The following is a 14600-nucleotide window of genomic DNA, read 5'->3' as shown; positions in this document are numbered from 1 at the left end:
TAAGTAATATGCATTAATAAACAGTACTTTAAGCATAAAAAGTAGTTTTTAAGAGTTTTAGTCAAATGATTTATAAGATAATATAGATATAGATTTTTTTTTATAATTTAATTTAAGTTTAATAATGAAAATTTTATTTTGGGGTTAATAATATAACATTTTATAAAGATAATAATTAAGTATTCTGTTAGAAGTCAATGATTATTCTAATTATATTTTAGATTTTTTATATTTAAAATGAGATGTTTATCTTGTATTTGATTGTGTTTATCTGCAGTTAGTTACACGAATTCAGATATGGGATAAAATTGGATAGGGATGAAATCATTTAGGGATGAACGGATTTAAGAGTTTTAAGAGTTTTAGCCAAATATTTTATAAGACAGTATAGATTGTACATAAATCCAAATAGAATGGGCTTTCAAATATATGTAACAAATAAGGTCCATATTCAGAGGATAATAAATGGCCCAGAAAACCCACTAGAGAACCCAAAAGGTCCATAAGGTGCAGCACCTGTCGGATACGACACCGTTCGGTGAAGATTTCTTCTCGACCTCTTCTTCCTGAAAACGATTAAAAAATCACGATCTCGTTTGTAAATCGTGGATCAGAGACGGGTTTTCTCTTTCTCGATGGATTCTAAGAAACCTCCAAGTTTTACTTTGATTTTGCTACTTATTTCATCGATTCTGTTCTTACAATCCAGGGTTTGTATACGTGATCCTTGTACTAGTTATTGTTGATTGAAATTTGATTTGGATCGGTGAATTATATCTGTTTGATTTGGATGTAGGCTGATGGAACTGGCTCAGTTTATTTCCTCGATAGCTCAACCCACTATTATTTTCGATCGCGCTTATCCGAGGTAACTTCGTTTGTGATTGTTTTCTTTGAATCTGATGCTCGGTTTAGTTTTAATTACTGTTATTTGCTGTTGTTGCCTTTGTTTTACTGAATCTATGTAGTTTTCGACTTCAATCAAGGCAGGGACTGAAAGAATTCTATTTAATTTCGTCCTTCTAAGCAGTTTTTGTGGCGTCGTTTTCACAAAATTTTGATTCAGATAGTTGTTTCATGCGTCTCTCTTTCTTTTAGACATTTAAATGAAGTTATCTCCTAGTTTTGTGAATTAATCACAAATTGTACTGTTTGGGATTCATTCCTGAGTACTTATGCATTATGCAATTACTGGTGCGTGTGATAGCAATTTATCCCATACATAGGTGAAACGTCTGAGTAAATGAAGCACACGGGAAATAAAGGAATGGAACTTGGCTATATATTTCAACGAATAAGTTGCTCTTACTTTATAGGTTCGGTTTTGTATCATTCCGAATTAGTACTCTTCTTCTTTGTAGCCACGTCAAGAAAAAACCTGAAGATCTTGATCTAATGCAACAAATAAGAATCTTGATTTCACCATTAAGGTTATTGACAAGCTACTAATACTACCCATGCTTTTGGAATCATTTATTAATGTTAGGGGTTTTATAATTTTTTTTTCCAAGTAAACAGTAAGTATGGGTCCCTGGGACCAAGGCTATAATTTAAAGTAGAACTTGCAGCCACTTCAAAAGGTAATCTCTGCTCTTAAACTATGGTTTAGGGGCTGTTTGGTTGGTTTTCCATTAAGTCCTGTATGGATGAACCTGCCTGTATAGATTGGGAAGGTTTTTGTGTGGGAGGGTTTTTTCATAGATGGAAGGAGCGTGCTTTTTAATTGGGATGGGAAGGTTTGGAAAAAAATGTCTGTCTGTATAAAGCTTCCCCCTAGCTAGAAGCTTACTGAATAACCCACTTTTTATATTATTAAGCCACTACCAAATGGTCATGTATAGCTGACAGAATAAGCTGTGAGTCTCATTAAGCTCATTAAGCTTCTAACAAACAAGCCCTTGCCCCTTAGTAGCCCGACGGACGCTTGATAGAAATATGCCCATAGTTTCTGTGATTGTATTTTTGTCGCTCTTCAATATCAGTGGCACACACAAGAGTTTTGTAAAGTGGGGTCTTTGTAGTCTTAATAATAAGAAAAACAGTAGATTGTGTTGAGGACTTGAGGCAAATATATGAATTTCTAAAATTGAGTGTATTTCACAATTACTAAAATGATGTTCTAACTTGGTTATTGGACTCTTTGCTTACAACATTGATCAAATCCACCCTATTTGTCTATATATGACAAGAAAAGAAGCTATAAAATGGCACAAAATGGAGAGAAAAAATGTTAATTCTGGAACAGGTTTTTTGGTTTAGCCTGTGCATCCTTTTTCCTGATCATACCTTTCAGCACATCCACCTCAAAATTCGCTTTCTGCTACCCAGCCTTATCCTGTGCATCTTTTTTCCTGATCATACCTCTCACCCATGTACTAGCATATCTGCAAGTGTTAATGCTATCCTATTTAACTCATCTTTGCGCCTCGATTGGATTTCTTTATCACAAGCAAATGATCTATACCCTTGGACTCCTTGCTTGCTTATTTGTAAAAAATACCCAGCAGTTATAATAGGTCTCTTCTGGGTCATTCAGAGGCCTATATATTGCTTTCTTTGTCCTGAGTCTCTAAATTTTTAATATCTTTGTCTGCTGTTATTTTCACTGCATAAAATCTTCAGTATTTAAATATCAAAACAAAAGAGAGAGAGAGAGAGAGAGAGAGAGAGAGAGAGAGAGAGAGGAACCACAGATCTGCTATTCATAGTTTTTATTCTGAGCAAATATTAAGGGTACATCATGATTGCCAGCTTTATTTTTTCTTCTGCAGTCCAAATCAATGTCACTTCCGGAAGTAGGTGCTGCTATTTCAGTCCTGCTTGGTTTTGCACCTCCTTCGACGTTGTCCTCTGCAAGCTCTGAAAAGGCAATATTGTTACGAACTACTTCTTCAGAATTCTTTTTTTGCTTGATTTCTTCTGTTCAATGTGATAAAGTTTCTTATTGATCTTGCAGTTGAATGAGGTGCTTGTAGCTAACCCCTTTGATAGACCTCATGCCGTTTTCTTGCTAGAGATCAATGGATTTGGAGGTGCCTATTTTCGTGTGTATCATATGATTAGTTACTTCCAAGTGACCTTTATCTTATGAAATCATTATGGTGCATGCAGATAAGCTGTCTGGGCATGGTTCAGATAGTGATGTTTTCAGTAGGGCTCTTAAGAGTGATGTTGCTATTGGAGACGCTGAAATTCAACTTTCTGGTATCACATCGTTTGCCATGTGTAATAGACAAAGTTGTTTATACAGATCACAAATTGTTAATATGCTTACTTGCAGATGAGGATGAGTTGTCTCTGGTCTCTTTAAATGAGCCCGTGCCTTCAGATATGGAATTTACGGACAGCGATTTGACCAACTTCGTTAGTTCTATCTTATATTATGCTGTACTCCAACTGTGTTTATCTCTTCAAGTGTGCCTTTTTACATGTGTATTTCCCTTTCCGTTGATTTATTGATTCAGGCCCTCTGGTTGGGTGGATCGTATGATAATACTGCATCCGAACCATTGAATGGACAGTTGACTGTCCCCTTGGCAAATGATGTCCAGTTAAAGCTTCATATGTCAAAGGTTGTTCTTCCATCCTTTCTACCCCATCTGTCTATTATAGTGTTGATCTATCCTTCGGTATTGGTGGAGCTTTTCTTGTATCTTTCTGGCTAGATACCAGTTCATTTGCTTTTGCAGGAAGCAGACCGAGAATATACAAGAAGCATCATCTCTCTTATCCACAATGTCGAGAGGGCAGTCCAACTGCATGAAGATTTGTCACAGAGTATGCTTACTCTATCAGAATTGATCAAAGGAAGATTCGATGGTTTGAAGGTGATAAACAATTCTCTTTTTCTTTCTTATATCAAATCAGAGTTGCAGCCTAATGAGCAAGCATGCTTATGGTGCGTAACCTCTTTAAGTGATCACTGCTGTTATTTTTGGAACTGTTCCATGTATAATGTAGTGCATGTCGATGGCACCTTTTGCCATTGCCCCAGTGGGTAAACCCTTTACAAATTTGCTTAGCATGCACCGATTCTGCGAGTCCATCTTTTGATATGGAAATATATTATTCCATTTATCTGTTGGATGTCGAGTGGGGACATTGAATTACATATTTACATCAATTGGTTCTGAAGCTTCTTGAAGTGCAAGTAGACTAAAGCCTGCTCCAGCTAATTAGCTAAGACCAGTATCTATCTTTTCTTGCGTGACTAACCATGCAACAATTGTAGAGTGATAGAGTTGAAACCTAATAACAGCAGATATCCATTGGCTTGAGAAAACTAGGTTTTGTTGCTTAAGGCTATTTGGAGAGCCCTATTGTAGCATTAGCTTGGGAAGTGTTGGGATATAATTCCCTTTTTAGCACAGTTTTTATTCTATTCAGATTTTAACTTAGAAAGTGATTTATTCTTATGTTCCGTTAAGACACTCCATGTCCTTACTACCAGGAAGCTTATTCCTCCTTTCGGTTTTGGTCTTGTTTTGTTCCAACTACATTTGCTTTAGACAGAACTATATGAGAGAGAGAGGGTTTCACAAGGGTCAGGACCACACTCACAAAATATACAAGAAGACATACCGTGGTGTAAGGATTTGCCAATAATATGATTTATGAGACCAAGCAAGATGTCAACTCATAGTTGGGGGTTAGGAGAAGCACTTTTCAATCTAAAATTGCAATAGTATATAAGGGCCATTTTTTGTGGTGTAAATAGGGAAGTAGAAGATGCAAGAAAATTCTTAATTGGTAGTTGTAAATAGCCCCAGGGCTATGGAACAAAGGAGTATCCCGGACCTACACCAGTATTATGGACAACTTGTAGTTGGGAAAGATACAGTCCATTACTTAGGGTTTGTTTTGTACAGATTGATGAGGATGCTGGTAAAAATAGGAAAACAAGGTGGATGAAGTCATCCAAAACAAGTTTCAAGAGTGTTGTGTGATAAGAAGTCGCATTGAAGCTGAAAGATTATGTCAAACCTGCTATGATTTACATGGCAGAATGTTGCGCCAAAGTACACAAGATGTGGATGTGCGACCACACAATTGGGGATAGGACTGGAAATGAAGATGAACAGAAGATTGGAGTGACACCGGTAGAGAGGTTGAGACAACAACATTTGAGGTGGTTTTGCCATCTCCAACCTAGGTCTTTGGGTGCGCCTGCTAGAATAGCAAACTTTTACAAGAGGAGGTCATTAGGAGAGATGGTGGTTGGGGAAAGATGACATGAGGAAAGGGAAGGGGAATTATTCGGAGATGTTTGAATGTGTGAGCGTGCAAAACGGTTTGTCCTTAGACAGGTCACACACGATGCATGGAATGATGTTGCTCATGTCCTGGAATCTTGGAGGCATTACCTCTTCTTTTCTGTTTTTGATTCACCATTTTATAATTTCTTTTGGCTTTCCATGCTAACCCAATTAGTTCATATTTTTTTGTTGATCACCACCATGGATCATTTCTTTGCCAAGTACGTTTATGATCAAGATACTTTTCTTTCCTATCTTACATTTTCAATTGTAATTATGATATTTTGTAGGCTTTTCAAGAGCACTATGGAACAAGTGATATTGTTCAGAAAGGTGCTGAATTGTTAGTGAAATCGGTATCCAAGATATATGAATCTTTGCAAACAGCATACAAAGGTCATTTTCCCCTTTAATCATTGGAGTTTGTGACATACTTATATGATGCGTACTTGCCCTGTTGAGCTTTATTTCACCAAAACATAATGAACCATGAAATGTCTGGGTTTTTTTGCAACTTGCTTTTGCAATGTATCATCTTTTTGCAAGTGAGCAGAAAGTGTACTTTTAACACTTTTATGTGATATCAATTTTACTGAAAAGAAATAAAATTAGAAGACATTCTATGTGAATGGTCGATTAGTCTTTCCCTATGCAAAACACAGTAGCATCCTTTGTTTGACTTGTTATTGAAACTGTATGCATCATTTTATGGTTTGTAAAAGTTTTGCTCGTGTCACTGTGCAGGCCAAATAGTTGGAGTTATTGTTTTCGATGGATCACCTGCTGAAGAGTCGGATTTGATGCTAACCGTGAAGTTCACTACACGACCATCTCCTCGCTGGTTGGAGGAGGAGAAGGGTTCGCATGCTGATGCAATTAGGATTGCTGAAGTTCTTCTTGTTAGACGAACCCTTGCATGGATCACTGGCATCATTCTTATAGTTGCCACTCTCATGGGGGTAAGCTCCTTGAATTTCTATCCAAGCACTTGTTTTAAATACTTGCATTTTCAAAATCATCTCAGCCATAAAAGCATAGGCCTAGTATGTTTAGGGTGCGTTCGGTATGGGTATGACAGAACAAAAACTTGTTGACCCACGTTCGGTTCAACATCGAACTGGGACAATAATGCCACCAAAATAGATGGAACAAAAATCAGGATATGAGATGCGATTGGTAAATCACTAAATTACCAATGTCAAATTAAAACGCTAAAACCTTCCATCGCCTGCCAGTCTCTTAATACCCAAAAAGGAAACCATTAGCCCATATAACTGAACAATGAGCGTATATTAGGTTGCTAGAATCTTTTATACCTTCATAAAGTGATTCTATATTAACATTATTATTATTATTTATTTATTTATATATTATTCTGGAATGATTAAAACCTACAAGACAAGAAGACATTACTAGTACTTAACTCTTTGATTCTTTACAGATATGCTTCTTGATGAATATGCCTCTCACAAGGGATACCCTGCTGTATTCTAATGTGAAGCTCGACTAAAAGTCTACAACGACCGTGTCAGAAAGGGAGATGATAGCATCACGAAAGATATGGTTGTTTGTATTTGTTTCTATTATTATCTATTCTTATTTGTTATGTTCATTTATTTTCCAGAAACGATGGGTGATTTGCAGTGAGATTTGTAGGTAGACGGGTAGAGTTTAGTAGCAGGTACCAACAATTTATGGGTTGTGAATCGTGTTTCTGTATTTGTTACAGGCGGCCGGGGAGGTGAGAATAAGAACACGGGGAATCACTGTTATACTTGCTCTGTTTACTTGGTTGCCTTCAAGAATTCTGTCCCGAGTTTTGATATTTAAATAATGACAGATGACTGTTGTTTAATGTTTAGTCGTTGATCCTTTTTTTTTTTTTTTGGTAATTGTGGATTTCCGGGCCAGCTTGCATGCGCCGACTAATCCTTGGGTGACCATGAATGGTCTGGAGTTATCACAGGAGAACCTCCATGGCCTCAAGAGCTTTGACAGCGAACCCGGGTTCTTGGTTACTTAATTAAGTTGATAGCTTCAAATCGGAATAAAGATTGTGTACCCAACTAACTGGATTCTTGATCTTGAAAAACAGCTTACAGAACAATTGGAAGTTGTATTGATGAAATCTTGAATTGCAACTTTTTGGGCATGTTAACTTGGGAGAATATCAACATTAATGCAAAAAAGATCCATGTTTTTGAGTCAAAACGATTCCATATGCTCAGTTGGCGTGCTCGTTCGATCCGATCGTTCCCCGTTATGATCGAGGTCGAGGTTTGATTGGTTGTTTAACTTTCTACGTATCATTATTGGAAACATATAAAATGATCTTTAAATACCCACAATCAAAATCATGATTATTATTTTTTCGTACTTATAATAGTAACATAAGCAGCCTTTTCCAAAAAAGACATTGCTATTTATGGAAAGCTACAAAGAACGAAACCACAAGTGGCATGAATTAATGCCCAACAGAAGAAGGAAAACAATGAATAATATGGGGGTGTTAGCTAGCACACACACCGAAATACAGAGTTGCTAAAACACTTGACTTTGTGACCAATCATTCTATCATTAAACGATGTTCGTGAACTAAGCGGAGGTAATTGAATTCGGTCCATTACATTGGCACCAGGTGCATCGAGTATGACCTTGGGTCCGGATAGAGCCGACTGCATCCCCCAAATGGAAAGTGGCCTCATGTATACCAGTGATCTGAAGTGCCCATCCATCGTCCATCCTTCCGGAGTCTGAAATGCGTATCTACATGAGCAACATCATTTATTAGATCTGTTAGAATCTCACATCAGCTAGATTTAGACCTTTCTGCTTCAATATATGTTGGGACGACCCTTATCTCCTCAATCGTTCTTTTGGAGGCTAATCTAATGGGGTTCTACATATTCTTACTAAAAACTACAACAAAATCAGCTTTATAGGACGCTAAATATGTCTAAATGTTCTAATAGGCTGGTTTATAGGGCTTAAGTTTATAAAGTCAAATACTTGTGCTTCCTCTTTAAAGGTGTTACAATAAGTCGATAAGACGTTTTTGGGCATTCTAAGAAGTTTTTTCTTAAGACACTTTTGAAATAAAACGTCTTATAAGTCTTTTTATATGACATAATTTGAGCACGTGTTTTAAATGATGTGTTCATAAAAACACTTCTCATAAGTGTTCTGTAAAATGCTAACAACACATTTTATTTCAAAAGTGTCCTAAAAAACTTGTTGGATGCCCAAATATGTCATAACATCCATTCGTAACATTTTTACATAGGACGTCTGATTGTCTGGTTGGTCCCATAAAATGGTCAATTAGGACATTTAGACATTTTTGGTATTCGATAAAGCCAATTTTGTCGTAGTGCCCACTTGAATCTAGAGAAAAAGTTGTATACATACCCGAAGCCTTCCTCCGACCAGCCAGCAGTAAATATGCCTTCAGCCGTTGTGAATGCCTGCTCTTCCATCCCCGCAAGAATCATGGTGGCTGCAACACCATACGTCACCCCAGCCCACACTTCACGAGACTGCATACAAGTTTCATCCACTTTCCCATTAGGATGCATACCGTTTACAGCCCCCATCCGACCTCCTCTCACTTTCATCACATTAAAATCGAAGATCTTCTGCAGAGAACTCTGAATCTTAGCATCATCAAAAAGATTCGGCAATCCAGCAGATGCTGTATACCACTGACCAGCTAATTGATCAGCTTGGATCGACTTGCTATTATTACTCGACCCACTATCATAGTTAAAATACGATCCATTCCACAGTTTTGCTTCAAAAGCTCTTTTCGCCTTCAAGAATTTGCTTTTATATTTCTGAGCAGACGTCTTATCTTCTAGCTGGACAGCCATGGCTGCCGTAGCTTGAAGTGCAGCAAGCCACAGGCAGCCACAGTAAGCACTAATGCCATGAACAGTCCAAGCATCATAAGTTTGATCTGGGAAACCGTCGTTTTCTATTAAACAATCTCCATCTCTATCAAATTGGTCCATATAATCCATGGCAGCACAAACAGCAGGCCAGACCTCGGTTCCAAATGACTGATTTCCAGTTGCAGCAAAGTCTCGATAAACTTGAAGCACGAATTTTGGATTCAGATCCTTCCATTTGCTTGTATCGTGTATGTTATATGCATTCATTTCGTGCCATGGATCATGGGTTCCAAGATCATGAGGAACTGCACCTTTAACCTTACGGATTCCTGAGTTCCCTTCTGCAAGAAACTTGACTTTTCTTGTATCTTCACTCAAGACGGCTTTTGCAAATTCCCTTTGAATACTGAGTTCGATTTTTGGGAAAAGTTCTAGAAGTGCAAATGATGCGTAGAAGTGAACATCATAAGTACACCACATGATATACTCTACACCTTCCAGATAAAGAAAACTACCCACATCCTCATCGTCATCATGTGATCTTGAAGGAGGGTTTCTAGAATCATCTCTCTCGGGAACCTCCGCTTCATCTTCTTCGCTAGAATTTGTAAGAGAACTTCCATTAGAGCCATCGGCTTTCGTGTCTGTTATCCTTGGTAGATGCTGATCGCTTTGAAAGTCTGCCGCTGGTAGTGGAGTGTCTGAAGAAAAATATCCAAGTCATATATGATAATTACATGGTAGCAGGTTTAAATGAGAGACGTAGATAGTTTGAGAACTCAGAACCAAACTATTCATTCTTTATTCATGATGAATTTCGCAATAGATATTCATCATGAAATAGTTGTTCTCAAAATATTTTATAGTTCTCATTTGAATTTTCCTCTAATTACATAAGCTACAAAAATGCAAAATTAACTTGAACTTCAAAAACAATGAACCCCCCAACCCCCTCAAATTAAAAACAAAAAATTAACCATGTATAGTTTAGCAGTGATTAGTACCAATCCAAATCGTGCCACCAGCAACCAAAAAATAGAGCTCGTTGAATAATGTGAATTTGTACCTGAAGAGAAACATTGTATTAACATTAATCAAGCATTAGAATCAGATAAACCGCAAACTAGTTGGATGCTATTTTGACATAACACAAGAACTGTTAGATCATTTGAAGAATGTAAGCACCGAGAAGTTACCATTCTGGGAGGCTGTCATTTTTCAGGATCGGATTTTGCCATTTCTCAATATCTTCTTCCCACCTCTTATAATCTGAGCAAAGCAAACTCTCGACATATCATAAAGGGTGTGTTTGATATGCAGGACAATATAATACAGTACAAAAACTTGTTGTCCCACATTTGACACGATATTAGACCAGGACAAGACATGACCTGAGTGGGACAAAATGCATTTTTTTTCTTTCCCACCAAAATAGGTGGAACAAAAACACGGAGATGAGACAAGATTGGTAAATTACTAAACTACCCATGTCAAATTAAAGCCCTAAAACCTTTCACAATTATTTCATCCGCCTACATCGCTCTCACCAGTACAGTCCCTTCTACGTACCAAGCACATCCAAACAGATCAGAAACTAAAAAACTCGTCTACTTGGTTTAGAACTTGAGAACATCAGATAAAGAATGCCTACTTGTTAAAGCATCATGAACCAAGTCCTCAGCCGCCCTCTCAGAAGTACCATAGTATTTGGTGTACCTCCTGGAGGAGAAAAACGAAATCAAATCAGAACTAAGAAATACAAGTGTAACTTCACATACTTGTAGATTTGAACTTGAAGATACCTGTGATATGATTTTCCCTTCATAAATTTGACTTTTGGGGATGACCATGCCAGAGCAAATGCTACAGTGCACTTCCCATTTGGTTCAACCCATGTCGAAGCAGACACTGCAGCACAATTAGCCTCCCCTGCTGATGAAGGAAAAGTTGCTCCATTGTTGAAGTTTTCCCGATCAAATTGTCCATCCTAAAGCCAAACATTATCCCATACAAATGAAATATTTAATCCATAAATAAACAAAAAGAGAACAGAACTCAAGTTTCTTAACTCTAAAACGAACTGATTTGATAAAAAGAACAAAAATTTATAAGCTAGAAAGGCATAGTAAAAAATTAGAGCAGATAGAATTTATACCTCTCCCATTTTACCCCACATATCTTTTGCGGTAACACAGCTTTCCTCGGATAACCCAAAGCTTGGTAAAACAGTCACATTTACATTTTGGGTTTCACATGCAGCTATGGCAAAAGTAACAGGAGGGTTCTCTTTGGCTGTCCTGCATATTGTAATATCCATTAGAATCTTTGACTAGAAATATACAATTTATATTCGTTTACCTTCGTGTAATCATCTAAGTGAATTGTTTATTGTATTTCATTTGTATTGTTGATCTGTGTGTTACTTGAACAGCACCTTGTGTCATGTTACTATAACGTCTTATCAGAAAAGTATAGTAGTAAGTTAGACTAGGTGTGTGTAGTTTCCTTAAACAGGTTATGCTTTTCTTGTACCTGCTTCTAGTTACTTCTTTCTCTTAACCATCTTTTCAAATCTCTATCATTTCTGACTCTCTTTTTGTCACACTTTTCACAAGTCGGGGTCTTCACAGAAAACAACCACTTTATCTCACCCTCCCCAAACCCCACCTATATGTGGGATATACTAGGTTTGCTGGTTTGGTCTATCAGAAAATTATAATTCTTAAGTGGTCAAAATATGCCATTAGCTCTGCGACAAACAGGGAAACAGCACAACCAAGGGTCCAGAATTGCAAGGAAACTTTGTTGAACTTACTTGTGATGTAGAAGCACACCGGAGACTCCATCTTCACCTCTGCCAATAGAAGAAATAGATGTGAAAAATGATGGATTATGTGGACAAGATTACAATGGAGCTACTCATTCTGAAATAAAAATAAGTTAATCAAACTCACACGAAAGGCACATTGACATGATCTCCTGTAAAGTGTGACACTCCTCCAATGGAATTCTGCATAATACAAATGCAACGCTTGAATATGTAAGAAGCCATAGTAAAACCAACCTAAACCAAACGAACCCAGTAAATCCTACGCAGAGGTAGAATATGGGGAGGGTAAGATGTACAGAGACCTTGCATCTACCTCAAAGGGTAGAGAGATGTTTCCGTGAAGACCATCGGCTTGCAGAATGAATAGATACAACAAGCAAGTAAGATATAGGTAAGAGTGTGTGCACAAGTGAATAGTGATCACTAGTATCAGAAACAGACGTACCGCCCATGTGAACAGAAGGCTGACTTGTGCCCTTTCCTTCCCCGTATTCACCAACTAACAAAAATGAAGCAGAGATCTTGTAAGTTCACTCATATGACCACAGAAAGTTATATCTAGCAAAATTAAACATTACAATAATAGTATGTGTGACATTTAGATTTTATACCGTGTAAACAAAAACAGTGGTAGGAAGACTACTATCTCGGTAATTATGAGGTAAAAATGGTGAAATTTGACGGCATGACACTTTGAGCTCTGGGTCAGGTTCACCTGATGATAATAATAAAAAAAGGTGTTATTTGGAGATGGAAAGAAACTGTAGAAGGCTTTGGCTGCTAAAAAGAAAGATGCCAAAAGAATACCATCATAAACTGTCCATGCTCGTGGAAATAATGCGTGATATGTGGAATGCTGACCACTCAAATTCCAGCCCCATGATGATAGACCTTGATCTGTTCTGAAGTAAATACACATATAGCTATTACCTTATACTGTAAAAAGACAAGATTGAGAGATGCTTTTATGTTTGTGTTAATGTTCTTACCCTGTCCCATCATGTTGGCCTGGGGATAAAACTGATGCGTATTTCTTATTCCCACCATCTCGTGATATAAAAATCTGCAGTCAGATATATATATACACTCTTACGATCATTCTATGAAATGTAAAAGAACACAGATAATAAGTTAAAGGCAGAGCTTTACAGAGAACTGATTTGCCATCATAGGAGACGGCTCGCATGCACCAGGAATTATTTGGAATTGTCTGAACTCTCCTCTAAAACCTCTAGTTATGCTGCCACTTCTGCAAAAGATTACATACAGTAACTCATCAATCTCAGATATAACCATAAACGAAACTCCCAAATCCTTCTTTGCCACAACTTACCCCATCCCACCAAGCGGAACCCCTTGGGTTGCTGCTGGCTTGCCTTCACGATTGAAAGGATCAATTGGCGCTCTCTGTAAATATCGGAAATTGATTACAGTTAAAAACAAGATTATTTGTGGCTTAAGGAAAACAGCACATAATGAAGTTTGAAGAGTTACCCTTCCATGAGAGGCCTCTTCCCTTACATATGACCATAGACGTATGCCGAGGCGCATCTGCAATCAATATTTAGAATGCTAAATATCAACCGATATAAAAATGGCTACTAATATTTTTGTTAGTCTACAATTGTAACATATACCATTTTCAATGCTTCCATAAAAGTAACACTGAATTCTTTTAGAATACCAGCTTGGCTGTTCAACTTCCTTCTCCATGCGTGTTGAGGAGGGGCACCACTATCAAAATCAAGCTGCATACAAGAATCAGATAGAAAAATCACTCCCAAATATTGAATTTTGGTAAATGAAGCAATGCACCAAAAAACATCCTCCAAAATCCAGCTCTTCTTTATCTCCAAAATTTATCTTTGGGTTTTTCCTAAATTCCTTCAAAAACTTAAAGTAAACAAGATGTGAAGAAGGTGAAGAAGAACTGACCAGTTGCAGAGTAGTCCGATTTACATATTCTTCAGGAGGCCATGAGTTCTTTCTATAATGGAAAAGATTCCCTTTAACCATGCTGCCTAATTTATGTTTATCCCAGAATCTACAATCCTTCCAACCATGAAAAGAAATTCAGCTCTTGTTTCGTTGATGAAGATGAAGTCAAACTTCAACTCCCATCCCACCAGGAAAACAATCCCCCAACGTTGACCATACAAGAATCGTGCGGACCTTCAAAACCCAGATTCTTGGAGAAAGTTCGAAACCTCAAATGACGATTAGGGTTTGCCGGAGATAGGCAGGTTAACAGCAACCAAAGCGTACATAAAATCAAAAGAAACCCAACTATTCTGAAGTAATCACCAATCAACCGACTTGATGGAGTTCAATTCTACTAGCCTTCAAATCCGCGGGTCTTTTGAGTTACACCCAGTACAAACAATGGATTTACAAGGTGTAACATGAGCCAGATAGCGTTTTGATTCGAAGAGACGGCGGATGTTAAACCTTTAGAGCAGGATCCTGCAACTTGCTTAAAGAATTATGCCGAATTCGTGGTGGAAGATGGAAGAAACTCTCAAAATGATGACTTAGATTGCCTTCTTTTATCAAATGAATTATATCTATGAAATAATCTTTTCTTGCTGCAATCTGAATAGGAAATTGTGAGTCAGAGTTTGCTGT

The 14600-nt window shown here is 37.5% G+C and overlaps 2 protein-coding genes across 7 annotated transcripts; one reads left to right on the top strand and one right to left on the bottom strand.

Annotated features, from left to right (window-relative positions):
• The first annotated feature begins 571 nt into the window (after window positions 1-571).
• LOC112513495 lies at window positions 572-7116 on the top strand. Of its 4 annotated transcripts, none has more exons than XR_003069280.1 (12): window positions 572-710; window positions 797-868; window positions 2772-2867; window positions 2957-3032; window positions 3112-3204; window positions 3281-3363; window positions 3465-3572; window positions 3690-3827; window positions 5546-5651; window positions 6000-6214; window positions 6697-6818; window positions 6985-7116. XR_003069280.1 is itself a non-coding variant. In XM_025119781.1 (11 exons), exons 1-11 carry the CDS (start codon window positions 636-638, stop codon window positions 6763-6765), a joined length of 1131 nt encoding a protein of 376 aa, XP_024975549.1. In that variant the 5' UTR covers window positions 572-635; the 3' UTR covers window positions 6766-7116. The 4 variants fall into 4 exon arrangements, 2 of the variants coding, with proteins under 2 accessions (XP_024975549.1, XP_024975563.1); XR_003069281.1 differs by having other exon boundaries at window positions 6697-6821; XM_025119781.1 differs by having other exon boundaries at window positions 6697-7116.
• A 544-nt stretch (window positions 7117-7660) lies between these two features.
• On the bottom strand, window positions 7661-14600 carry LOC112513473 (non-lysosomal glucosylceramidase-like). 3 transcript variants are annotated; one of them, XM_025119753.1, is made up of 18 exons: window positions 13911-14600; window positions 13613-13723; window positions 13470-13526; window positions 13309-13382; window positions 13125-13224; window positions 12965-13038; window positions 12783-12877; window positions 12587-12690; window positions 12421-12474; window positions 12100-12155; window positions 11961-11999; window positions 11301-11442; window positions 10948-11132; window positions 10797-10864; window positions 10342-10414; window positions 10150-10211; window positions 8664-9846; window positions 7661-8021 (listed from the first exon to the last, which is right to left on the bottom strand). In XM_025119753.1, the coding sequence occupies exons 1-18, from the start codon at window positions 13989-13991 to the stop codon at window positions 7769-7771; spliced, it is 2811 nt and encodes a 936-aa protein (XP_024975521.1). In that variant the 5' UTR covers window positions 13992-14600; the 3' UTR covers window positions 7661-7768. The 3 variants fall into 3 exon arrangements, with proteins under 3 accessions (XP_024975521.1, XP_024975527.1, XP_024975537.1); XM_025119759.1 differs by lacking the exons at window positions 13309-13382; window positions 13470-13526; window positions 13613-13723; window positions 13911-14600 and having other exon boundaries at window positions 12783-12872; window positions 13125-13210; XM_025119769.1 differs by lacking the exons at window positions 13125-13224; window positions 13309-13382; window positions 13470-13526; window positions 13613-13723; window positions 13911-14600 and having other exon boundaries at window positions 12783-12872; window positions 12965-13118.

The sequence above is a fragment of the Cynara cardunculus genome (genome assembly GCF_001531365.2).
Source record: "Cynara cardunculus var. scolymus isolate 2C chromosome LG 1, CcrdV1, whole genome shotgun sequence".
Classification (NCBI taxonomy): domain Eukaryota; kingdom Viridiplantae; phylum Streptophyta; class Magnoliopsida; order Asterales; family Asteraceae; genus Cynara; species Cynara cardunculus.
This window is presented reverse-complemented; position numbering and strand designations above follow the sequence as displayed.

Coding starts and splice junctions, on each gene's coding strand:
- LOC112513495 (XM_025119781.1), top strand. CDS start 636: ATGGATTCTAAGAAACCTCCAAGTTTTACTTTGATTTTGCTACTTATT. Junction 3,364..3,464: donor ACAGCGATTTGACCAACTTC/GTTAGTTCTATC, acceptor TTATTGATTCAG/GCCCTCTGGTTGGGTGGATC. Junction 6,215..6,696: donor TAGTTGCCACTCTCATGGGG/GTAAGCTCCTTG, acceptor GATTCTTTACAG/ATATGCTTCTTGATGAATAT.
- LOC112513473 (XM_025119753.1), bottom strand. CDS start 13,991: ATGGTTAAAGGGAATCTTTTCCATTATAGAAAGAACTCATGGCCTCCT. Junction 13,527..13,612: donor TTATGGAAGCATTGAAAATG/GTATATGTTACA, acceptor TATTGATTGCAG/ATGCGCCTCGGCATACGTCT. Junction 12,000..12,099: donor CATGTCAATGTGCCTTTCGT/GTGAGTTTGATT, acceptor TTCTATTGGCAG/AGGTGAAGATGGAGTCTCCG.